The 27,074-nt window shown below is 43.7% G+C and overlaps 1 protein-coding gene across 3 annotated transcripts in view; it reads right to left on the bottom strand.

Annotated features, from left to right (window-relative positions):
• Positions 1-27,074, bottom strand: part of RASIP1 (Ras interacting protein 1) — a 452,478-nt gene that overhangs the window by 1,843 nt on the left and 423,561 nt on the right. For all 3 annotated transcript variants that reach the window (XM_073552118.1, XM_073552119.1, XM_073552120.1), the window contains exon 11: positions 9,773-9,920. In XM_073552118.1, the coding sequence (XP_073408219.1) occupies positions 9,773-9,920 (148 nt within the window). The remainder of the gene's footprint in view (positions 1-9,772; positions 9,921-27,074) is intronic.

Below are 27,074 nucleotides of genomic sequence, written 5' to 3'. Positions count from 1 at the left end.
GCCTCCTGGCACACGCGCTGATCCTGCACTCCGACTTGTACTCCGCTGTGCCTCCTGGCACACACTCTGATCCTGCACTCTGCCTAGTACTCTGTTGTGCCTCCTGGCACACACTCTGATCCTGTGCTCTGTCTTATGCTTAGTTGTGTCTCCTGGCACACGCTCTGATCTTGTGCTCTGTCTTATGCTCAGTTGTGCCTCCTGGCACACACTCTGTTCCTGTACTCTGTTGCACCTCCTGGCAACCTGCTACCTAACTCAGTACTCTGACGTGCTCCTTTGCATGCATCCTGCTTTGCTCACACCCAGATGTACTAGTCGCTGCACGCCATACGTGCTCTCGTGTACCCGTCTGGCACTATCCTGTATCTAGCGCACTCCCATGTCCACGCTTTACACTTTCCTGCAGACACACTCACTCGTGTCTCCTGTGAGCTGGCCACCTGGTGCCAGCAGTCGTGGTACCTTACCCCCTTGGGCTTGCCCCTGACACTCCCTGTATAGGGGGTGGTCCTCACTAGGTCAGCTCGCCCTGGGAGGGTTGGTGCCACGACCCAGAGGGTCCATTCCAGGAGTCGTCACACTTGATCAGAGGAGACAGCTGAAGGTGTCATGCATGATAATGGACTCATTATCATCTATAGAGAGGGAAGGGTAAGGAGCAGGGAAATGTAAAGACATAAAAACATCATGCAAAGCTCTATAGCAAGTGTTTTATCTCAGATCAGAGCTTGATTCAGATCAAGACAGCTGAGCTCTGCTGTGCAATGTATTCCTTGTTGCTGCAACTTGTCTATGTGAGCTAAAAGTGAATAAAGAGCAGGCATTTTCCTCTCTGTGCATAGACATTGGAGAAATGACAGAATCTAGTCTCCTGTCCCAACAAACAGTGAATTGCAAGTTACAGATAGCGTTCTGAAGAGAAAACTGGTGAGAATACAAGGTGTAAGTCAAATAATGGACATAATGGCCAGAAATGTTATAATTCCTAAAAGAGGACATCTTATTTTGAAAAGTTACTTGAAAGTACAGTTAACCTTTAAGCGCCAAATCCCAGTGTTTCTGCTATAAAAATGTAGAAAAATGCTGCATCAAATCTGCTCTAGAATCATATCACAAGAATAGAGAAATAAAAAGAAACAGATAAATAAACAATAACCAGAGAAGATAGCTATTTGATATTTTGGTTCAGTTGCAGAAAAACACAGCAGATAAATTGCCTTGGAATAAAAAAGGAACTTAGGGGTCGTAGTCTGGCCATGGAGGAGAGAGGTTGAGTTTTTCTGGAGTTCCTCTGTCCACTGTGATATTTACCTCTTCTGCTAGTGCTGTAATCCGATGATGTCAGAAAAAGGAGAGTATTGTCCATATCTACCTTGGTCTCCTCACCTTTAACATTGAGAATGCTCAGAAGAATGGAGGGGTTCCTTTCTTCAGTAGCTCTGACTTCATCCCACTCGGAGGCAGATGGCGCGGGCAGCTCAGCGTGAGTCAGAGATAGCGTTCACAACTCCTGTGCTGCTTGCAACAGATGAAGGGAGAATCACAAACTTTGCTTCATCCTACAATTACTCTATTTGGTATGTCTTCTGGGGATCTTCTTATGGGTGATATCTCAATACAAGGGGGCAGTTGTCCAGTCTTTCTCCTCCCCCACAAAGTCTGCAACAGGAGTTCCAAATGCTAAGGAGGTTAATCATGGCTCTCCCCACAAAAAATTGCCTAGACTCCATTGTGTCAAGAATTGAGCTATCCCAGCAGCAATTCCTTAATGTTATTCATGATAAATCGGGGTCTTTTTGATAATAAAATTTCTGCATTTGAGCTTGCACATGAGGCCCTAACAAAAAGAGTTACTACCTTGGAGAAGGATTAAGAGATATCCAGTACTCAATTAAAGTACTTTGCATTGCTTTTGAATGATCAGGAAAATAGAGGCAGGCGGAATAATATGAAACTGAAAGGTATCCCGCAATGCTGGCCTTAGGAGCATCTACATGAAAGAGTAATGGTCATTTTCAATGTAATCTCTGACAGACCTTTAGAAGCATCCTACAAGTTTGACAGGATCTGTTGATTCTCCAACTCTACCTAACTCTAAGGCCTCCTCAACTCCTAGAGATGTACTACGTCGCTAGCACTACTATACTGATAATAAAAATAATATGCAAAAGACATGGCTTCATGGGCCTGTGAGTATGGATTGGGCTGAGGTGAAGCTGTTCTCAGATGTCTCAAGTTGTACTTTATCTATGCAGCGCATGCTGCAACCTCTCCAGGTCAAAATTAAAGAATCTAATGAGTCGTATAGATAAGGACATCTTTTCCTGCTTATTGTACACAAAGGGGACACATCCAATCTCCTGAAGAAACATTAGGACCTCCATGGACTGTTTGACTTACTTGGATTAATTCATTTTTCTGTTCTAGTCTGGCTGTCTTTGGAGTCTCCAGAGGCTCTCATAGAATGACAGAATGATAAAATTTTAGAGATGGAAGGGGCCTCAAGAGTAGAGATCAGCGAACGTGTTCAGAAAACGTTCGACAATCTCAAATTCTGCACAAATGTAGCACGTTCGGATTTGTGCTCGCTTTCACAACCATTTTTACTCCAAGCGAGGAGGGGTGGGGGGACGAATTTGATGAGGGAAAGGGGTGTGTCTAGGTCAGAGGAGCATGTAGAGAAGTTACAGCAGCGGTGCACTTTTTTTTTCTCTTAACTTTATGTTTGTTGATTCTGGCAACCAATCAGGGTGCAGAAAGTATTCACAACGTCATAACGCAAGGTTTTCTGTGATTGGCTGCCAAAGTCACATGTTCCTGACAATATAAAAAGTGGACATCTTGTTTTGCTGGCACCATTTGCTCAGTGTCACAGTGCAGAGAGATTGCTCCTGCGCTAGAGCTGGGGATGAAAGTGAACTTATCCTGTGATCTAAGGTGTAAGGTTTCTCCTTGTGGAGAGTGACACACCAGCTCTGGCTTGTCAAGGTAAGGAGGCTTATTCACCATGCAGTGCTCCTCTGGGAAAATAATATGCAAATTGCCTCTTCAGAGAGGAAGAGGACTTGAACTCTATAGCACCACCTGTTGGTAGTAGCGATCCTACAAGTCACAATCAACCCTTTAACGAGTCTTATAATATGACTTAAGATAAAAGCCAAATCAGAATCTCAATTTGCAGACACGGTGTTTAGGGGCTATTGGCCTTTGTCAGTGCAAAGTATGAGAACTGATTTGGCTAGGTGAGAAGCTCTGGACTGAGGTCTAAGGGGTAAGGTTTTGCCTTGTGGAGAGTGACATACCAGCTCTGGCTTGTCAAGGTACGTTCCAATAGTTGACGGAGAGGTGTCTAGGTGGTTTGAACTTTGAGGCCACCCTTATATACCTGGATGACATCATCGTGTAAACTACCTCATTTGAAGACTATCTACGGAGACTAGAGCAAGTGCTGAGCCATCTACAGAAGTATGGGCTGAAAGTGAAACACCAAAAACGTCACTTGTTCTGGACTCAGATCGAGTACCTGGGTCATACTATTTCCACCGAGGGAGTGAGGCCTTCACAGGAGAAGATTGCAGTGATCAGAGACTGGCAGACTCCAGAGAACGTGAAGGATGTATGTGCATTCCTGGGATTAATAGGATACTACCGTCGCACTTGAGTGGTGCAACTGTTGCTCGAACTCCTGAAGGGAGTAACCCCGAATGCCAAGGGTCAATCTATTCGCTGAGAAGAAAGTCAGGAGAAGGTGTTCTGTGAGCTAAAAGAAAAGCGCTGACCGATGTACTGGCTTATGCGGACTTCTCTATACCGTTCATTTTTCACACTGATAGCAGCTTGCACGGACTTGGAGCTGTGTTGTCGCAGGTGCTGGACTGAAGAGAAAGGATTAACGCCTATGCTAGTCGGTCCCTTCACGATTCCGAATGCAACCTGGACAATTACAGCTCCTTCAAGTTAGAGCTGCTGGCGTTGGTGTGGGCTATGACGGTGAGATTTGCAGAATACCTGGCTCAGAGGTGCTAGTACATACCGATAATAACCCGTTGGCACACCTGGAGAACGCCAAGCTGGGGGCCTTGGAACAGCGCTGGGTGGCACGGATGGCAAAGTTCCGGTACCGAATCGCCATCAAGAGGGGGGCAGAGAACACACACCCTGATTCCCCTGACTACTGTAGAGCAAGACATACACCACTGGAGGAGAGTAGAGATGAATTGCTAGAAGGAGAAGACGTCCCCCGATTCCAAAGGACCGCTGGGACGGTGGCGGCCACACTGGACCAAATACAGACCCTCGGTCATGAAGGGGTATTGGGAAGATCTGGGGATGAATGGGTCCAATTGCAGTAGGAGGACGGTGAACTCGCTCTGTTCAGACTCTGGGTAACAGTGGAGAAGCTGCCTAGTCCAGAGTAGTGTAGTGCTCTGACTTCAGAAGCATTGAAGATCCTCTGGCAGTGGGAGCACCTGCAGATGAGAAATGGACTGTTATAACGGAAGGTTCAACTTCGGGGAGAACTGGGGGCTTCCTGGCAGGTGGTGATAAAGGAGACAGTACTGTCTACTCTGGCCACCGAGGCTCATGAAAAAGGGGCTTACTTTGGCCTTGAAAAATGTTTCAATGGCTCCAACGGTTCGTTTACCACCCTCGGCTGAGAGCAGCGGTCGAGGAAGCTTATAGACTCTGTTGGGCCTGTGAATTGGCCAAGTCCCCAGAACAAATAGCTCCTGTGCAGACGATAGTAACCTCTGCTCTCCTAGAACTATTGACAGTCGACAAATTTACGATCGGGCCAGCTCATCAAGGATATGACCACTTCCTAGTGATGTTAGAAGAATATTTAGAATTGAGAGTCCTTAATCTTTTCAGTTAGTCATTAAAAGGTATCAACCACTGAGGACTCTCAATACTAAATATTCTTCTATCTACTGGCTAACACAGTACAAAGATATATATCTTTCCTGTTTCATTAGTGATGGTAGATCATTTCACGAAATTTGCGGTGGTGACACCCACCCGGGATCAGACGGCTGAAACTGCCGCATATCCTATCTGCAAACACTTCATTCAGGTGTATGGATGCCCACAAGGGATCCATTCGGATCAAGGAGTTTGTTTCTTAGGCAAAGTGATGGATGAATTGCAGCGGATCTACCAATTCGACAGGTCACATACCACACCATATCATCCTCAGGAAAAGGGGCCTGTGAATGATTCAACCACACCTTGATTCAGATGCTAATAACTCTTGAAGATGATAGAAAGGCTAGGTGACCAGAATAAGTCTCTGAACTTGTGTGGATCTATTACAATCGAGTCCATCAAACCACGGGTCACACGCCTTACTCCTTATTGTTTGGCCAAACAGGGAAAGAAGTCACGTAGCTGGAAATGGATCCAGGGGAGGGCTACCCACGGACGGGGGTGTCTACCTGAGTCTGAGAACATCATCACCGTCTACAGACCTTACATCGTCTGGTGCTGAAATGGCTCCGGGAGCTGGAGCACGTTGAGAAGCTTTCTCTCCGGGCGGGGACAGAACTTCAGGTGGGTGATCGAGTACTGGTGAGGGAAAAGCGTTCCCATGACAAACTGGAAAATCGGTGGGAGAGTAGGCCATACAGAGTGAAACGTCTGGTCGATGTGGAAGGACCTGTATATGAGATCTTTCCAGAAGGATAAGTGAATGCACCCACTAGGGTGGTCCATAGGAATATGCTCAGGCCATGCCTCTTGGAAGATCCCATACAGAGAGGAGAAACTCCCAAAGTTTCTGAAGAGTTACCTCCTGTGGCTGTGGAGGAAGAAGAAGCGGAAAATCTCGAGCAACCATCTGGAGATACATCTACAGATCAGGGTCCTGAGACTCCTGAAGCAAGCGTTACGGCAGATGCAGATTCAGCTTTGCCTCCACCAGAAGACTCCACTATTCCTTCCAATCTATGTCACTCCGAACGAACAATGGCTGGACAGCCACCCATTCGGTACAATCAAGATCAATTAATTTGGCGGCAAACCGCTGAACCTGTAAATAAACTCTCCAGTTGTGCTCCAGATGCCTCACCCATGGAATGGCGAGTGAAAAGAGTGGGGGGTGTAAGAAGATGAGTCAGGTTGGAGTCAGCGGTTTGCGATGCCCTTTAAGACCAGAACTATCCGGGCTGTCACCACTGTTGGTGGGAGAGATTTCCTCTCAGAGGGAGAGACCTTTCTGTCAGACAGCAGGGTGCGCGGGGTACAAAAGGAAACCAAAGTGTGGGAACGGGGCAGACTTGGCAGGAAGGCGACAGGAGACGGTTGACTCCCTCTCCGCTGCTTATACTGACAACTCCACTTTTTGCAGACCTTCATGTGCTGACCTTGAGACTTCTCATGACGCTATTAAGTTACCGTCTGTACCCGCACCATTGGATACCCCTGTTTTACCCAAGATACCGGATCAACTGCTTAGAGACTACTCCGAAAGACCACGGGCTGTTGCGTCTGGTACACATGCTCCTGACTCATGCCAGTGCATTTCTGAGGCATCAACTTAAAGGACTGTTTCCACATGCCAGCGTACCCAAGACAAGCAGGACTGCATCCATCGGCACTGTCAGGCCGCAGTGTTACTCGTTTCTCCATAGTAGTCAGAGACTTTGTGCCTCATTGGAGACTCCGCTGGGATATTTTCCAGCCTTCCCCTTGCCAGAACTGCAACCAATAAGTGTCCCATTTATTTTGTATATTCTTGTGCCATTGCCTTTACCTCCCTGTGTGGAGTATTATTTGTTATTGATTGTTCAGTAAATCCTTGTAACCCTTTCTATGTCTCCGGTTACTCACTGCATCCCATGAACTGTTTGTTCCTTACAGATCCATGGTACAAGAGTAAATTCTGCCAGTTGCTTTCCTCCCAGAAAGGTTTGTGTGCATGCTGGAGTATCAAAACATCCTTGTAGACAATCTTAAGAGTGGTTTTCCCCAAGACAGCAGTCAGACATATAGTGTGCATCACAGTTATAGACTTCCAATCCTGGGAAGATTCAGTTGTCAATGCAAAAACATTAGCAGCAGCAATTTCTGTGAGTCAATTCACACATTTCTTAGACCAGACCATGCACTAGCAGAACATAGCACACATCTGACACGTTGTGAATGACTGGGGAGGATGTTGCACGAGTATCTCAAGCTCAATACTAATGCCATTTGGGGGGGTTTGCACCCTTTTGTATTTTGGTCTTCAAAAATGGAACAGCGGTCTGAGCTCGCTTGTCCTGACAGATAAGCGTATCTGGCTGTCCCCTGAAAGTATAAACTGCCTAACTTTCATTAAGATGAACAAGTCATGAATCTTCAATTACTTTTGCACCACAGTAGTAGACTGGGCAGACTAGGCAATGGTGTAGATTTGTAGATTTTAGTGTGCTGCATTGATCTTGCAATATTGCAGGCTGTGACACCTTTGTTGTTGCTTCTGAGCCTGCTGTTGCTACTGCTGCTGATGTGCTAAACAATTTTTTGAAATTGTGGAGACTCCAACTTGGTCTCCATGGACTCCAAATTTTGTCTTCATGTATGTTGCCTGTAGCAGTAGAGCTCAAAGACCTGCAGACTTTTTCTTACTTTCAGTCAACTACCTGTGCTACAATGCTTAAATATTTCTAACAATTGTAGTCTACAAAGCTGATATTTGTGCCACCTGAGTGTGGCTTAGCATAAAAGCAGTTTGAGCTGTTGCATGAGGTATCAGGGTTCCCAGCACAGCAGGCTTACACTGGTCACTCACTCAGCTCTTCTTAATTTAAACTTAAATTCAAAGCTTTAAATGCTAGTCCAGCCAATATCAAATTTCCATTGTGGGTGAATTTATTAGTCAATTACCTGTGCTACTATCCTTACATTTTCCTAACATTAGTGGTCTACCAAGCTGATATTTGTGCCACCTGACTGTGTCTGAGGAGAAAAGCAGTTTGAGATGTTACATGAGGTATCAGGGCTCCCAACACAGCAGGCCTACACCAGTCCCTCACCCACCTCAAGTTAATTAAATCTTAAATTAAAAGCTGTAAATGCTGGCCTAGACCCTGATACTTCATGCATGGTCCTTGGCTAACTGCTACTATGCCATTATCAAATTTCTACTGTGGATCATTTGATGCCATTTTTTCTGGTGTCTACCCCTAATTTTTGTAAATGTTTGGTCTCCAAGTTGGGTCTCCTTCATGTGTGTTGCCTGAATTTGGCAGGGCTCTCAAGGCACCAGGCCTACACCTGTCACTGATCCACCTGTTACTGATCAATGTTTGAGCTAGAAATGCTGGTCCAAGCACTGTCCCAGGCCCTATGTGGTGAGGAATATTGTTTATTTTTTTATTTCTGTTACAGGAGACAATGGCATCAGTGGACTGGGCGATGACATGAGTATGGTTTAATTTACAGTCAATAAAGGAGTCTGTCATTCTTTCAGTTATAGGATTTTATTTTGATGGCTGTATTTTTTTATACAATATCACTATGGGGTTAGTAATGGTGGTATCTCATAAAGGCTTCTCCATTACTAACCTCTGGGCTTGATGTCACTTATCAATACAAAGGTGACATCAACCCCCCCAACTATCAGCCCATTTGCCACCACACCAGGGCAAGTGAGAAAAGCAGGGAAAAGAGCCAGATTTGGTGCATCTAAAAGATGCACCATTTCTGAGCTGCTGTGGGCTGCTCTTTTTAGGCTGGGGGGCCAATATCTATGACAACTTAACAGCCTTAGAATACCAGCACCCAGCTGTCAGCTTTAGCTTGGCTGGCTGGTTGTTCGTAAATTGGGGCAGACACCATGTGTTTTTTTACATTATTTAAATAATTTTAAAAAAACATAGCGTGATGACCCCTCTATTCTTGATAATAAGCCTTGTTAACACTGAATGCTGAGTGTTGCAGCCTGCAGCTGTCAGTTTTGCTTGGCTGGTTATCAAAAATACAGGGGAACCTACATCAATTTTCATTTTAATTATTTATTTAAAGCACAATTTATGGGTCAATTGATGTCACTTTTCCTAATGTCTACCCAAAATTTGAGCTATTTTGGCAATTTTTGTATCCTCCTGAAGGTGTTATCTATGCATTCGGTTTTGCCTCCCATTGAATTCAATGGTGTTCGATTATGTTTGAATGACTATGAGCATAGTTGATCCTTAAAAGGATCACTCATCTCTAGTCACTTGTACCAAGGTTTCATGAACAGTTGCATTTCTAACAAGCTATGCATTATTAGAATTATCCAGATCTTCCTGATAGAATCACCTATAACTACCAACTGTCTTATTACAGCTACATTATCCTTCCCTGTAAGGAAGAGTATTATCCATTTAGGGTCTGAGACTGAAACCCTTGCTTTACTACCCAATTTGGTAATTTTTTGGGAAGTACAGAAACAGGAGTAGCTTTCCTTTTCCCTTTCCCATGTTAAATGAAACCAACTACTCGCCTGCTTTTCATGACTCACTTCTCTATCCTCTATGTCTACCCCAATAATTGGGTGCAAATTCTATTTCTCTTTTGTTAAAATATCCAACTCGTCAAAAAAAAAAAAAAATTGCCACCAATTGTAAGTATGGAAAAAAAAATTGTGAAAATTTGCTTCCAAACGACATTTCTCCAACATCTTAGCTAGAAGTACTTTTGTATGCAATATTTCTAATAAACTGAAGAAAAAATCCAGTCAGAAGGAAATTAAATCAATAGTTCAGGGCAAAGAGCAAACTCAAACTGAGCTCCGTGAACTCACTGTTTGTGATCTCATTTTTTTCCTCCTCAGGGGAATCCCAGGAAACTGGATGTGATCGTCCTACTCCCAGATGATAGTTCCTTAATAAGTGGTTGAGCTGAGCACTGCTAAGTGCAGGGTAGTCACTTCGAAGGCTGCTCCAGGAAAGCTGTGATACAAAGTTTGATATTATACAACACTTCTTATGACATTCTTAACGCAAGACTAGAGTAATAAATACGGTAATTAGCTGATGACTAATACCCTTAAAAACAGTCTCCCATATCCCTCTACATGCAAATAATTCCATGCCAAACACTAAATGACAATGGAAAATAAACACCTGGTTTTTTAATAATAAATTAACAGCAGTAAAAATAACTATCCTTAAATATACTGTATGTCTATACTTATAGCTGTAGATATATACAGTAAACATTTAGATATATCAGCATATTTTAATTTTAGTTATCGTTTTTACTGTTTACTCCATTGGGATCAAAAAATTCTCATAACTGCCTACAATCTAATTTTATAAAAGGAAGAAGGGAGCAATTCCTAATGTTCAGATACTCATTTCGAGTAACGAGTATATTTTAGTCAATTAGAAATCAGAGCATTTTTCCAGCAAACCCTACACAGAGGTCTGGGGAGCAGAGAAAATGTTGAAATGGATGGAAAAAGTTCTGAATGGAAGGACAACAGCATAAGGAAGAAACCTGGAAGCCTCTCTGACTCCCAGATTGCTGCTGAGAACAATGGTGTCACACTTTTACTACACTTTAAATGGCAGACAATAAAACATTCAAAATCGAAGAGAAATTGGAGCTTACAGGAAAAAAATGTTAAGAAACATTCTTTCCTGCATAATGAGTTTTATATAAAGCAAAATTTTAAAGGATTTAACAAATAATAATAATTTAAGTAAACCAAAATTGAAATTTTTAATAAAATTGGGAGATTTCACTATAATTTATGAAGGAAGCAAGAACTGACATAAATTAGATGGAAGAGGGACACAGATACACACTGTATTAGACATAAAGGAGGGCCTCATACACATTCTGTTTAAATTGTCATGTAGTGGTGCTCCTAGACTCATAAAGGCTATGCAAGAAGTGCAAAGGCTGCTGACAAAAATTACAAGCAGGGTCATGCATATAGCCTTGAAGGCAACAACTGTAGTGCCTCATTTAAATATTCTGAACAAAATGTAGTTGTGGTACGCCTATACTCATAAAAGCTTTGCACACCTTGCAAAGCCTGCCAAAAATTGCATGCAATTGCATCCATAGACCCTTAAAGGCACCAACTCTAGTGCGTCATTCAAATATTAAGAAACTGTATTTGTGGTATTCCTACACTAATAAAGGCTCTGCACACAGTAAAAAGCCAGAAAGAAATTATAAACAGGGTCATCCATAGACCCATGAAGGCAACAGCTGCAGGGCCTCATTCAAATATTAAGGAAGTATAATTGTGGTACTCATATACTCATAAAGGCTCTACATGACAGTGCAAAGCCAGAAAAAAATTATAAGCAGGGTCATCCATACACCTTTGAAGGAAACAACTGGAGGGCTACAATCATATATTAAGAAATTATTGTTGTGGTTCTCCTACACTCAAAAAGGCTCTACAAACACAAAGCAAAAAAAAAATTATAAGCAGAGTCTTCAATAGACCCTTAAAGGCAACAACTGGAAGACCTCATTCAAATATTGAAGATTAAAAACACTATGTGCTGCCGTCATCTGGTGGTGTGGAAAAGTTGGGGCTAATCCAGGCTTTGTTCCTTTTTATCAGAGTGAGCCAGTCAGAAGGGATAAGCGAACGTGCTTTGTAATACTTGAATCCCACTTGAGTATCTGGGTGCTGGGATGTGCTCAATGAGCATTGAATGGTTATCGGATTTGAAGCTCGAATCCCCATCCCATATGTTTGAAGCCTGTTAAACAGCCAATAGGCATGCAGGGATGGTCTTCCAGTCACTGTAATGCCGTTGCCATCTTGGTAGCAGCATTACTGTGATTGACTGGCCGCATTACCTCATCAGATGTAATAAAAGGACTGGTGCTGCCATGCTCGGCTCACTGATGCCATTACACAGTTCAGAGACCATTCTGATTGGAAGGAGAGAGAGCAGTTATTCATACCTGTTTGTGCACAGTTTAACTAATCAGAGTCCTCTAGTGTTGATACTGGTGCTGATGCTGAACCATCATACTAATAGTACTTCTAAGAGCTAATCTTGTGCTTTTCTGTTTGCATCAAATACATTCTGCTTTTAGGCTAGGGGGAGTTGCAGGAGCAGGGAGAATGGCAGACTATTGCCTTTAGGCAGGGCTTAGGGTTTTGCAGTTCGTTTCTAAATACAGAGCTGCTGCATGTGATCACATTCTTTTTATTTGAGTGAAAAAAATGACTACAGTATATTGTCATCCATAGCGTATTAAGTGTTTTGTTTTACATTTTGATAGCATATAGCACTTCAAAATAGCATTTAAGAAAAATTTCTGGATTGAATTTGTCCACCATAGATTATAACATGCTTTGTTTTACATTTCAGTGGTATATAACACTCAAAAAAGTGTTAAAATATGTTTATGGATTGAATTTGTTATCCATAGAGTATTACGTGCGTTTTTACATTTCAGTGGCAAATAACACTCCAAAAAAGCGTTGAAATTTTTTTCTGGATTGAATTTGTTATCCATAGAGTGTTACGTGCTTTGTCTTATACAGTATTTTGGTGGTATATAACACTCCAAAAAAGTATTCACAAATTTTTCTTCACTGAATTTGTCATCCATAGAGTATTATGTGTTTTGTTTTACATTTTGGTTGTATATAGCTCTCCAAAAAAAAATGTTCTAATTTTTTTCTGGATCAAATTAGTTTTCATACAGAGTAAAGTGATTACTGGGTAACAAAGGTTACAGAATCCCACAAGACTACTGAGGAAGCGACCGAAGGAATTTCAGAGCCAGACTAAGCTGGCATAACAGCAGAGATGCCAGGAGACTGTGGTCTGGAACTGGCTGCTTTCTTGGAACTACCAAGGCCTGAACGCAGGCTGCAGCCTTAACAGCTGGTGTATTTGCGAATTGCAGACAGGAGAGCAAGGATGCATCACCTGGTAAGTAGACGGAGGGGCCAAGGCTTGTTGGAATAGAGAAGGAGGCAAGCCAGAACCAGGGCTGGAGACATGCCAGTGGGCCCGCTAGGTACTGAGAGTTGGCATCCTGGTGAGAGGTTGTTACCTATGACTGGCAGTGGATATTGGGGTTCATAGAAGAGTTTGGGATCTGTCATCACATCTTGTTCAACCAGTAGCCAGTAGGGATGGAGTACTTGCCTCGAAGCTGAAAAAGCTGATGGCTGGAATCAGGGTCATAATCCTAAAAATTGAGGGGCATCATAGCTGGTATGTATGTGGGTGTGATTCAAGAAAGAAGGGAGCAGAATGAACCCTTCTTGCCAAATGAACGTTCCTCGGAGAGGCTCCTTGAGGCGACTCGAGACAGGGATACCACCCCAAAGAGATTGTACTTGGGGTTCTCCACCTCCTGTGTGGGAGCAGGCAATGGTGCAGGTGACACTGGGGTCTAAGCCCTTTTCTACATGTCAGGGGCTCCGGCAATACCCAAAGCCAGGTCACTTGCAGCCCAGGCACCGGGGAATCAGGCTCCAGGGACCAGGTGGTGGCAGTCCCCACAGCTTCCCAAGGAAGAAAAAAAAAACAGAAGACACCTGAAAAGGATTACTGTATTACCCTCCTTATAATTTTTTACTGGTTTGCAGCTTATGTAAAGCCTATATGAGTATAGGATTACTATAACTACACTTTGTTGACAATTTTAATGATGCACTAAAGTTGATGCCTTCAAGGTTATATGGATATTAACCCTACTTGTCAATTTTGGCAGGTTTTGCACTTAGTGCATAACGTTTATGAGTCTAGGAGTACCACTACATGACAATTTGAATATAATGTGTATTAGTCATTCCTTTATTTCTAATACATGGTGTATCTGAGTCCCTCTTCCATCTAATGATTGGCGTTTATTGCTTCCTTCATAAATTGCACTGAAATTTCCAATTTTTTAATACAAAATTAATACAAATTTAATAATAATATAATAACAATAAATTTTATTTTTATAGCGCTGACATATTCTGCAGCACTTTACATTTCAGAGGGGATTTGTACAGACAATAGACATTACAGCATAACAATAATCACATACGGTAGATTATAACAAATACCAAGAGGAAAGAGGGCCCTGCTCGCAAGCTTACAGTCTATGAGGAAAGAGGTAGACACGAAAGGTGGGTGATAACAGTTGCCCTGATTGTATGGACCAGCCATAATGTTAAGTGTGTAACAGTACAGACACAGAGGGATAATGGATGCATAAAGCATGTGGGAACATGATGCGGGAAATCTGGTTATGGTAAAACTTTTGGCTGTGCCACACAGGGATAGATTAGGTTAATGTGTTGAGGCGATAGGCCAGTCTGAATAAATGCGTTTTCAGGGCACGCTTAAAATTGTGGGGATTGGGGACTAATCGTATTGACCTGGGAAGTGCAATCCAAAGAATTGGTGCGGCACGTGTAATGTCTTGGAGACGGGAGTGGGAGGTTCTGACTATTGAGGATGCTAACCTCAGGTCATCAGCAGAACGGAGGGCACGGGTAGGGTGGTATACTGAAACAAGGGAGGAGATGTAGGGTGGTGCTGAGCCATGGAGGGCTTTGTGGGTGAGGGTAATAAGTTTATACTGAATTCTGGAGTGGATGGGTAGCCAGTGTAATGACTGGCACAAGGTAGAGGCATCGGTGTAACGATTGGTGAGGAATATGATCCTGGCTGCAGCATTCAAGACAGATTGGAGAGGGGAGAGTTTGGTAAGAGGGAGACCGATTAGAAGAGAGTTACAATAGTCGAGACAAGAATGAATAAGAGAAACAGTAAGAGTTCTTGCAGAGTCAAAAGTAAGAAAAGGTCGAATTCTAGAAATGTTTTTGAGGTGCAGATGACAAGAGCGAGCCAGTGATCGAATGTGGGGGGCAAAGGAAAGCTCGGAATCAAGTATGACCCCAAGACAGCGGGCCTGTTGCTGGGGAGTAATAGTGGAACCACACACAGAAATAGCAATGTCGGGTATAGGTACATTAGTAGAGGGAGGAAACACCAGGAGTTCAGTCTTTGACAGGTTCAGTTTCAGATATAGTGAGGACATGATGTTAGACACAGCGTTTAGACAATCGCCGGTGTTTTCTAGAAAAGCTGGCGTGATGTCAGGAGAAAAAGCGTATAATTGGGTGTCATCAGCATAGAGATGGTACTGGAAACCAAATCTACTGATTGTTTGACCAATAGGGGCAGTGTTATGATTGAGTCACTGTAGGAGGCAAAAATAGAAATGCTAGCTAAGTCCAGAAAACCAGAGAAGTTGGCAGCTATCGGATTGCAGACCCCTGAACCTATCAACACAACTAGCAGTAGCTGTGGGGGGCTCCTACGATGCCCTAGGCCCCTCGATCACAGTCGGAGGACTACATAGCCTAAAGACAGAAAGGGAAATCTAAACTGCCCCAGAGCAGACCCCAAAGTAAAAGGCAGCCCCCCACATATAATGACGGTGAAGCAAGAAGAAAGAACAAAACACAGACAGAAAGATAGACTGAGCAAAGATGGGGCCTACGCTAGCTTAGATAGGAAAGGACAGGAAGGCTGCTCTCTGCAATCCGTGAAAACCCCTATGAAAATAAGAGCCAACAAACTGACAGTAAAAAAGGCCCTGAAGATGCTAGGCTTCAAAAAAGCTATGTCAGTACTCAGGAATATTCTGAAGACAGAGCAACAGGCAAAAGGAGATTCAGCTCTCCCCAGCAGGGAATGGCAGAATCCAGAAAAGCCAGGAAAACAAAACACTAATGCAAAAAGGCAAAGCAGAAATCTTAGCTTTAGATGAGCAGGAATCAGACTGGTTTCCTAGAAGTCCACAGAGAAATCACCTGCAGGCCAGAAGGGCGTCGGCAGCCTTATATCCAGTCATTAACTCCACTCAGCCAGTCATCATCATCAGCCCCAGGTGTTTGACAATCAGGCTCACTACCTTTCTTCACCAGAAGAGGGAGTTCCTCGGGCCTCAGTAGTGAAGGGGAAAATGAACTCACAACAGTACCTCCCCCTTGAGGAGGGGTCACCGAACCCTCAACCACGCCACCAGGGCGATCAGGGTGAGCCCGATGAAAGGCACGCACCAATCTTTTGGCATGAATATCAGAGGCAGAGACCCAGGAATTATCCTCCTGACCATAACCCTTCCACTTAACCAAATACTGGAGTCTCCGTCTAGCCAGACGGGAATCCAGTACTTTCTCTACCTCATATTCCATGTTACCTTCAACCAATACAGGGTCTGGAGGTGCAACCCCCGGAACAACAGGTTCAACAAACCTCTTCAACAAAGATTTATGGAACACATTATGGATTTTAAATGTGACAGGAAGAGCCAAACGAAAAGAGACCAGATTAATAATCTCCAAAATCTTGTAAGGTCCAATAAATCTAGGCTTAAACTTAGGAGAAGCCACCTTCATAGCAATATTTTTTGATGATAACCACACCATATCACCAACCTTAAATTGGGGACCAATGGTCCTATGTCGGTTGGAAAACCGCTGGGCCTTTTCCTGGGAGAGAGATAACTTATCCACCACTTGGTCCCAGATCTGGTGCATTCTCTCCACCACAGTCTCAACCCCTGGGCAGGCGGAGGGCTCCACCTGCCCTGAAGAAAATCGAGGATGAAACCCAAAGTTACAAAAAAAAGGAGACATCAAAGTGGCAGAACTAGCTCTATTATTTAAAGCAAATTCGGCCAAGGGCAAAAATGAAACCCAATCATCCTGATCAGCAGAAATAAAACATCTCAAATATGACTCCAAGGTCTGGTTTGTTCTCTCTGTCTGCCCATTGGTCTGAGGGTGAAAAGCAGAGGAGAAGGACAACTGAATTCCCAGCTTGGAACAGAAAGTTCTCCAAAATCTAGACACAAACTGGACTCCTCTGTCAGATACAATGTTCTCAGGAATCCCGTGCAAGCGAACCACCTGTTGTAAAAACAGGGGCACCAATTCAGAGGAAGACGGCAACTTAGGGAGTGGTACAAGATGAACCATCTTAGAGAACCTATCACAAATCACCCAAATAACAGTCATCCTTTGAGAGACAGGCATATCAGAGATGAAATCCATTGAAATATGGGTCCATGGCCTCTTGGGGACAGGCAAAGGCATCAACAACCCACTAGAGCGAGAACACGATTTAGACCGGGAGCACATCCCACAGGACTGCACAAAATTCCTGACATCACGAGACAAGGAGGGCCACCAAAAAGACCGACTCACCAGATCTCTAGTACCAAAAATACCTGGATGACCAGCCAAAGCAGAGCAATGAACTTCAGACATCACTCTCTTCTTCCACTGGTCAGGAACATACAACTTTCCACTGGGACAACGCTCAGGTTTGTCCTCCTGGAACTCTTCCAGAGCACGTCTCAAATCGGTCGAGATGGCAGAAAGAACTACCCCTTCGCCTAAGATGGTAGCAGGCTTGGTCACCACAGGAGAATCAGCAAAGAAGCTCCTAGAGAGGGCGTCAGCCTTGACATTCTTAGTTCCAGGAAGAAAAGAAACCACAAAATCAAAACGTGTAAAAAACAAGGCCCACCTAGCCTGTCTAGGGTTCAAGCGCTTAGCCGACTCTAGGTAAATCAAATTCTTGTGGTCAGTGAGGACCACGACTTGATGCTTAGCTCCCTCCAACCAATCTCTCCACTCCTCAAATGCCCATTTCATGGCCAACAGTTCCCGATTCCCCACATCATAGTTACGTATAGATGGAGAGAACTTTCAGGAAAAGAAAGCACAGGGATTCATTTTAGATGTTACAGGATCCTTTTGGGACAAAACAGCTCCTGCACCAATCTCAGAAGCATCCACCTCTACCTGGAACGGGAGTGAGACATCAGGTTGCCGCAAAACCGGGGCGGAGGTGAATCTTCACTTCAGCTCCTGAAAGGAAGAAACAGCCTCCGGAGACCAATTTAACACATCAGCACCCTTTTTAGTCAAATCAGTCAATGGCTCGGCAATACTAGAAAATTTTGCTATAAATTTCCGATAAAAATTAGCAAAACCCAAAAACTTCTGGAGGGCCTTCAAAGAAGTGGGCTGAACCCAATCGTAAATGGCCTGTACCTTGGCCGGGTCCATTTCAATAGTTGACGGGGACAAAATAAATCCCAAAAAAGAAATCCTCTGTACTCCAAAAAGGCATTTAGATCCTTTGACATACAGGGAATTCTCCCTCAAGATCCGGAACACAGTCCGAATATGTTCCACATGAGAATCCCAATCCTTGGAGAAGATCAAAATATCATCCAGATAGATAATCAAAAATTTATCGACAAAATCTCGGAAAATATCGTTCATGAAGCACTGGAAGACAGAAGGGGCATTAGTGAGCCCAAAAGGCATCACCAGGTACTCAAACTGTCCCTCCGGAGTATTAAATGCCGTCTTCCATTCATCCCCATGCTTAATGCGAATAAGATTATACGCCCCCCTGAGGTCAAGCTTGGTAAACCAGCAAGCACCTTTAACTCTGGAGAATAGATCAGAAATCAGGGGTAACGGATACTGATATTTAACAGTAATTTTGTTGAGAGCACGATAATCAATACAAGGTCTTAATGATGCATCCTTTTTGGCTACAAAAAAAACCCCGGCACCTAAGGGTGACGAGGATGGTCTAATATGACCCTTCTCCAACGCCTCCTTAATATAGGATCGCATAGCCTCGTGCTCGGGTACAGATAAATTGAAGAGCCGACCCTTGGGAAATTTACACCCCGGGCTCAGTTCAATAGCACAGTCATTTCTCCTATGAGGAGGCAGAGACGCAGACTCATTCTCACTAAATACATCATAAAAGTCCGCCAAATAATCAGGAACATCATGCGACTGAGGAGAGGTGGAAAAAACCGGAGCCTCACTAAAGGCACACCGACAACCCCAACTCACCACAGACACAGATTTCCAATCCAAAACTGGATTATGAATTTGTAACCAGGGAAACCCCAGAACAATAGTATCATGCAGATTATGTAACACCAAAAACCTGCAATTTTCTTGATGGTCTGGGGCGACCCGCATTACCACCTGGGTCCAAAACTGAGGTTTATTTTTAGCCAAAGGAGTAGCATCAATCCCCCTCAAAGGGATAGGCGTCTGCAGAGGTGTCATCGGAAATCCACAACGTTTAGCAAAATCCAAGTCCATTAGGTTTAGAGCTGCTCCCGAATCCACAAAAGCCTTGGCGGAAAATGTGGACAGGGAGCAGATCAGAGTAATAGCCAGAAGAAACTTAGGTTGAACACCACCAACAGAAAACGTGTGTGCAAAGCGTTTCTCGTGTTTAGGACAGACAGACATAATATGCGAGGCATCTCCACAGAAAAAACACTTAAAAAAACTTATTACGCCTTCTGAACTCCTGACGCTGCTCTTTGGAAAAAACTCTATCACATTGCATAGGTTCAGACATCTGTTCAACAGGTGGCAACACCTCTCATGCAGCTCTGCGTTCGCGTAAACGCCGATCAACCTGAATGGCTAAAGACATAGAATAGTCAAGACCAGAGGGAACAGGAAATCCCACCATAGTATCTTTTACGGCTTCTGACAACCCCTTCCGAAAGAGAGCAGCCAAGGCATTATCATTCCAGGTAGTAAGTACTGCCCACTTTCGGAATTTTTGACAGTACAATTCTGCAGAATCACGACCCTGGTTCAATGCCAGCAGGGTCTTTTCAGCCTGATCAATGGCATTAGGTTCGTCATACAACAACCCCAAGGCCTGAAAAAAATGCGTTCACATTAGTCAGAATAGGATCATCTGGTTTCAAAGAAAACGTCCAATCCTGGGGATCGCCACGCAGCAAAGAGATGACAATTTTAACCTGCTGCGCGGAGCTACCTGACGAGTTAGGCTTCAAGGCAAAAAATAATTTACAATTTTTTTTGAAATTCAAAAATTTAGACCGATCCCCAAAAAATACATCAGGTGTAGGAATCTTTGGTTCAGCAGCATGTGAATGAGCAAGGTAGGCGGAAATTCCCCGCACTTCCGCAGCGAGCTGCTCCACACGATCAGACAATTGCTTTATCTAGAAAATAGGGGGGGAAGCCAGCACTGCTTAAGGTTAGAACGCATAAATTGAAGTGCATATGCACATAATATCCAGCTGTATTCAAAAATGAGATATTTGGCAAAAAAATTGATCAATTCAATTGAGCCACCCCGCCGCGCCAAGGCAATCTCATGTGGGGGGTCCTACTCTACATTTATAATAAATACTGTGCCATTACGGCCTCCTAAGAGCATGACCACATCAAGTGCAATCTGTACCTGAACATTGCTGGATCACTCCCATGAAGCCAGATGAAGCAAGTGCAGATGAAGGCCAACCAGGTCTGAACACAGACATATCAGGATTGACCTCCACACATTGCCCAACCAGCAAACATAGATGAAGGGCGATATTGGCCCGGACACAGGTGCACAATTAAATAAAGGTTTTTGGTGTTACATAATCTGCATGATACTATTGTTCTGGGGTTTCCCTGGTTACAAATTCATAATCCAGTTTTGGATTGGAAATCTGTGTCTGTGGTGAGTTGAGGTTGTCGGTGTGCCTTTAGTGAGGCTCCGGTGTTTTCCACCTCTCCTCAGTCGCATGATGTTCCTGATTATTTGGCGGACTTTTATGATGTATTTAGTGAGAATGAGTCTGCGTCTCTGCCTCCTCATAGGAGTTATGACTGTGCTATTGAAGTGAGCCCGGGGTGTAAATTTCCCAAGGGTCGGCTCTTCAATTTATCTGTACCCGAGCACGAGGCTATGCGATCCTATATTAAGGAGGCATTGGAGAAGGGTCATATTAGACCATCCTCGTCACCCTTAGGTGCCGGGTTTTTTTTTGTAGCCAAAAAGGATGGATCATTAAGACCTTGTATTGATTATCGTGCTCTCAAAAAAATTACTGTTAAATATCAGTATCCGTTACCCCTGATTTCTGATCTATTCTCCAGAGTTAAAGGTGCTTGCTGGTTTACCAAGCTTGACCTCAGGGGGGCGTATAATCTTATTCGCATTAAGCATGGGGATGAATGGAAGACGGCGTTTAATACTCCGGAGGGACATTTTGAGTACCTGGTGATGCCTTTTGGGCTCACTAATGCCCCTTCTGTCTTCCAGTGCTTCATGAACGATATTTTCCGAGATTTTGTCGATAAATTTTTGATTATCTATCTGGATGATATTTTGATCTTCTCCAAGGATTGGGATTCTCATGTGGAACATATTCGGACTGTGTTCCGGATCTTGAGGGAGAATTCCCTGTATGTCAAAGGATCTAAATGCCTTTTTGGAGGATTTCTTTTTTGGGATTTATTTTGTCCCCGTCAACTATTGAAATGGACCCGGCCAAGGTACAGGCCATTTACGATTGGGTTCAGCCCACTTCTTTGAAGGCCCTCCAGAAGTTTTTGGGTTTTGCTAATTTTTATCGGAAATTTATAGCAAAATTTTCTAGTATTGCCGAGCCATTGACTGATTTGACTAAAAAGGGTGCTGATGTGGTCAAAAAGACCAAGTCGAGGGAGTTTCCGTCTTCATGCGTTGGAGAATTAGTAAGCTGCGAAAGGCCAAATGAGGAGGTTAGAGATAAAAGGTGAGTAGCAGATGATGAGAGGGGAAGAGCAATTGGGATGTTGAAATCTCCCATGATGAGGGTAGGGATGTCACAGGAGAGAAAATGTGGAAGCCAAGTGGCAAAATGATCCAGGAACTGATGGGAGGGGCCGGGAGGACGATACACCACCGCCACTCGCATGGAGAATAAAAAATAATAAAAAAAAAATTTTGGTTTACTTTGTAAATGTTTGCTTATTATACAAGTTATTATACAGGAAATAGTCTTTCTAAACTCTTTTACCTCTAACTCAAATTTCTATTTGATTTTGAATGTTTTATTGTCAGTCCTTAAAGAGGAGCAAAAGTCAGACATCATTGTTCTCAGAAGCGATTTGGGAGTCAGAGATGCTTCAAGGAGCTTCCCTATGCTGTTCTCCATCCATTCAGCACTTTTTCCATCCATTTCAACATTTTCACTGGCCCCCCAGACCTTCTTGTAGAGTCTGCCAGAAAAATGCTCAGATTTGACTCTAATTATACTTTTTAGTTGACACGAGCATCTGAGCATTTATTAATTGTTCCAGTAACAAGCATCAGAGCATTTTAGTGCTTGCTCATCCCTACCGATCAGCATTTTCTGTTGATAGGCAAGGAAGCTAAACCCTTGCCGCTAACTTTGTTTGATGGGAATTTTTTCAATATATTTCTCTCAATGGCTTTCTGGTATAACATAAGTTAAGTAGACCTCTCCGCCTCAAGAAGGAGAGATGCAAAGTACACCTTGTAGTGTGGTCTATGAGGGTGAACAACCAGTACTCTATTTTTGGCCAAGATGAATATAATGCCAGGGTCATGGGACAGGTAGCGGTACATAAAGTTGACCATATGTGCAAAGCTCCCTACAGCCAACACTTTCCTGTCTCCACCATGGTGACAACTCTCCATCTCCTTCTCCCTCTCTTCCAAGTCATTACCCTTCTCAGCCCATCCAGGTGGAAGAAACAAGACAAAGCTTGTGTGGGTACTAGCCTTTGTTGCTCTAGCAACTAGCTCCTGTTCCTTCTCCACAGCCTCCACCTCCTCATTGTTTACCCAATCTTCACTGAGCAGATGAGGTGAGGCTGGACTGGGTAGTATCTCCCTATCTCATGTCTTCCTCCATCTGCACCTGGTCCACATGCAAAAGCTTCAGGTCCTTGCATTTAACAATAGCTCATCAAATAAGGGCAGCACTTCTATAGACTACTAAACAAAATTATTTTTTGTACATCCTATTGAATGTATTAGTGTACAAAAAAAATTAATTGAAGCGACCAAAAGGATTTATATTAAAACACTGTAATTTTTATTAATTCATTCAAAAGATAAAATTTCAGGAACAGAGGTAACAAAAATGGAGGCTACTCTAAAAGGTCCTCTTTAGAGATGAGCGACTTTGCCTTTTTTCGGGTCGAGTCGGGTTTCATGAAACCCGACTTTCTAAAATGTCAGGTCGAACGAAATCGGCCAACTATAGGGAAAAGTCGGGGTCCAACTGAAACACGAAACCCAATGCAAGTCAATGGGGAAGCAAAGTCGGCAGGGAGTGGAGGACAGTAAACACACCTACAGTGCCCATTTCAATGCCAACGACATCAATTCTTATTACTTAAGCTTGTCAACCTTAACTTACTTTATAATAATAGTTACGCATTGAAAACTGGAGGTTATGTGGCTAAAGTTGTGGGGGGAAGGGCTGGCGCCAGGTTTTCGTGTGCCCTGGGCCAAAGAGTGTCAGTGTACCCTTTTAACACATACCACAATTAATAATGCTCCGATACGGCACAGATATATAGGTATAGTACAATGAAAAATACTTCACTGCTTACATGACATGACTGATATTATCTATTTTAAAATCTACAATAACTCAAAAAACGGACAGTATATTACTCCATACAGTATTATGGCCACCACCTAGTGCATCATACAGAACAATGAGCCCCATATATTTCTCCATACAGAATAATTGTTCCCATATAATGTTCCATACAGTATATGATGAGCTCCTCATAATGCTACAATATATGTTGGTCCCTATGGATGATGCTCCACTGTCTTATGGGCCCAAATAATGCTCCATATATAATGGGCCCCATTTCTAATGCTCCAATGTATAATGTGCCCCGTAAATGCTGCTCCAGTGTCTGATGTCCCCCATTTGGAATGCTCCAGTATATGTTGGTCACCATGGACGATGCTCCAGTGTGTTATGGGCACAAATAATGCTCCATATATAATGGGCCCCATTTCTAATGCTCCAGTGTATAATGTACCCCGCAAATGCTGCTCCAGTGTCTGATGTCCCCCATTTGGAATGCTCCAGTATATGTTGGCCCCCATGGATGATGCTCCAGTGTGTTATGGGCACAAATAATGCTCCATATATAATGGGCCCCATTTCTAATCATCCAGTGTATAATGGGCCCCGTAAATGCTGCTCCAGTGTCTGATGTCCCCATTTGGAATGTTCCAGTATATGTTGGTCCCCATGGATGATGCTCCAGTGTATTATGGGCCCAAATAATGCTCCATATATAATGGTCCCCATTTCTAATCATCCAGTGTATAATGGGCCCCGTAAATGCTGCTCCAGTGTCTGATGTCCCTCATTTGGAATGCTCCAGTATATGTTGGTCCCCATGGAAGATGCTCCAGTGTGGTATGGGCCCAAATAATGCTCCATATAATGGGCCCCATTTCTAATCATCCAGTGTATAATGGGCCCCTTAAATGCTGCTCCAGTGTCTGATCTCCCCCATTTGGAATGCTCCAGTATATGTTGGTCCCCATGGACGATGCTCCAGTGTGTTATTGGCCCAAATTATGCTCCATATATAATGGGCCCCATTACTAATGCTCCAGTGTATAATGTGCCCCGTAAATGCTGCTCCAATGTCTGATGTCCCCCATTTGGAATGCTTCAGTATATGTTGGTCCCCATGGAAGATGCTCCAGTGTGTTATGGTCCCATATAATGCTCCATATATAATGGGCCCCATTTCTAATCATCCAGTGTATAATGGGCCCCGTAAATGCTGCTCCAGTGTCTGATGTCCCCCATTTGGAATGCTCCAGTATATGATGGGCCAAATGGATGATGCTCCAGTGTATGATGGGCCCCATATATCATTCTTCAGTGTATATTGCTCCCCATAAAATGCTCCCAACATTTTAAATATAGTTAAATACCTCTCCTCGCTGGGCACTGCTCTACTCTGGACTCCTCAGCATTGCCATTTTAAAGCTCTCTGCACTTGCACTGTTTTGGTAGAGGGCATACAGATGTGATGTCATCACACTCTGTAACCTGAATGTCACTGTCAGGAAAGGTGGAAGACGTCACGGCGGTGGAGCAGGGAGAGGTAAGTATTGCAAGTGCTGTGGCCCTGAGCAAGCATGGGGGGCCCACTCGTGGGCGGCGGCACTGGCACAGGGCCCCTCATAGTACAACGGTATGTCTGACGGCGAGTGGGCCCTCCCACCGGCAGAGACACTTTTGTGTACTATGAGGGGCCCTGTGTCAGTGCCGTCGCCCATGAGTATGACCCCCCCACCTGCTCAGGGAACCGGCACTTTCAGCTGCATCTCCCTCTGTGTCACTGTGTACGGTGGTATAGTATGCGGGAAGGGGCACCTGAGTTTCATCAGTGTCACATTCTGGCTCTATAGAGTGTGAGAGGAATGTAGTGCTGTGGGTGAATGTACCAGCAGAATCATCTATCAGTGGCTGTGCATCAGTGCACTCCATGTCAGATTCATCTTGGATTGGGAAATTCAGGATTTGACTTGATAAGCCAGGAATGGTATGTGAAAAGAGCTCCATGGAGTAATCCGAAGTGTGTGCTGCAGCATCCTTCACTTTTCGTGTGGGTGAAGGACACAACAAAAGGTGTTGTTCCTGACCAGAGGCCTGCACTGACGACTCTGTGCTTGCAGTTTTTGTAACTTCAGAAGAGGAGGCAATAGAGCTGGAGGCTGTTTCAGCAATGTAAGCCAAAACCTGTTCCTGATGCTCCGGCTTTAAAAGCGGTTTACCTACTCCCAGAAAAGGGAACCTTAAAGGCCTTCTTGTGCCAGACGATGACGCAGGCTCAACACCTCCTGCCTTAGCTGCTATTTTGCTTTTGCCAGAACAAGCCGATGCACCACCACCATCAGTACCAGCTGCGCCCCCCTGCCCATGTCCATGGCCTCTTCCACCATACTTCCTCATGTTTGGGAAAATGTACCAAAAATACCAGAAGAGAGATGGTACTGTATGAGGAGCGTACAGCTGTGTAAGGTGTATTAAAAGAATTAAATCTCCGTACATATTTTGTTAGTCACAGACCCTCTAACAGTATGTATTTGACCGTAATCCAACAAGCAGATATACGGTACTGTATCAGAAGTGTACAGCTGTATACGTTTTTAGTGAAACTAACAATCTCCGTATATGTATTTACAGAGTGTCACACACACACACTGACTCTGTATAGATGTGACTGTAATGCGAACAGCAGATATACAATACTGTTTGCGAAATGGACAGCTGAATATGGTGTAAGGAGAAATGGAAATGTCCGTATATGTATTTATGGAGTGTCACACACACGCTGACTCTGTATAGATGTGACCGTAATGCGAACGGCAGATATACAATACTGTTTGAGAATCGGACAGCTCTATACGTTGTCTATATGGAAAATTGTAAATCTCCATCTATTTTTATACGGAGTGACACATGCTGTCTCTGTATAGATTTGACCGTTATCAAACAGCAGATATACAATACTGTTTGAAAAGCGGAAAGCTCTATACGGTGTAGGTCTGGAAAAATGGAAAATCTCCTCTGTTTGTTTTACCAGAGTCACACACAGATAGCTTCACTGTTTGTAAAGCGGACAGCTCTATACGGTGTAGGTCTGGAAAAATGGAAAATCTCCTCAGTTTGTTTTTCCAGAGTCACACACAGATAGCTTCACTGTTTGTAAAGCGGACAGCTCTATACGGTGTAGGTCTGGAAAAATGATAAATCTCCTCGGTGTGTTTTTCCAGAGTCACACACAGATAGCTTGTATTTATCCGTGATACCAGCCGGTACACGGTAGTGTGTGAGGAGCGTACACCGCTATACGGTGTGTGAAAAAATGAATGCTCGGTAACTGAGCAGAACAAAATAATAAAAGTTGGAGTGCTTTGAAAAAAGCAGTTTGAACAGCAGTGTGCACACAGCAATGCAGCTATCAGGTAGCCTTAAAAGGCAGCCTAATCACCACCAGCGCTGCTGCACACAACGAAAATCCTCCCCTTTCACTGCACACTAACTGTACAGTGAAAAGCTCAACAGAAGCAATTTTTTTTTTCTTCTTCCCTGCCTAACGCTCTCCCTGTTCAGAATCAGTAGCAGCACCTCTCCCTATTCTAAGATCGGCAGAAGTAAGATGGCGGTCGACGGTCACGGCCTTTTATAGGCACTGTGACGCCATACAAAGCCAGCAAATCACTTGCATGCCCTTCTCT

This window comes from Dendrobates tinctorius, unplaced genomic scaffold, assembly GCF_039654945.1.
Source record: "Dendrobates tinctorius isolate UK_male_01 unplaced genomic scaffold, ASM3965494v1 ptg000184l, whole genome shotgun sequence".
In the NCBI taxonomy this organism is placed as follows: domain Eukaryota; kingdom Metazoa; phylum Chordata; class Amphibia; order Anura; family Dendrobatidae; genus Dendrobates; species Dendrobates tinctorius.
This window is presented reverse-complemented; position numbering and strand designations above follow the sequence as displayed.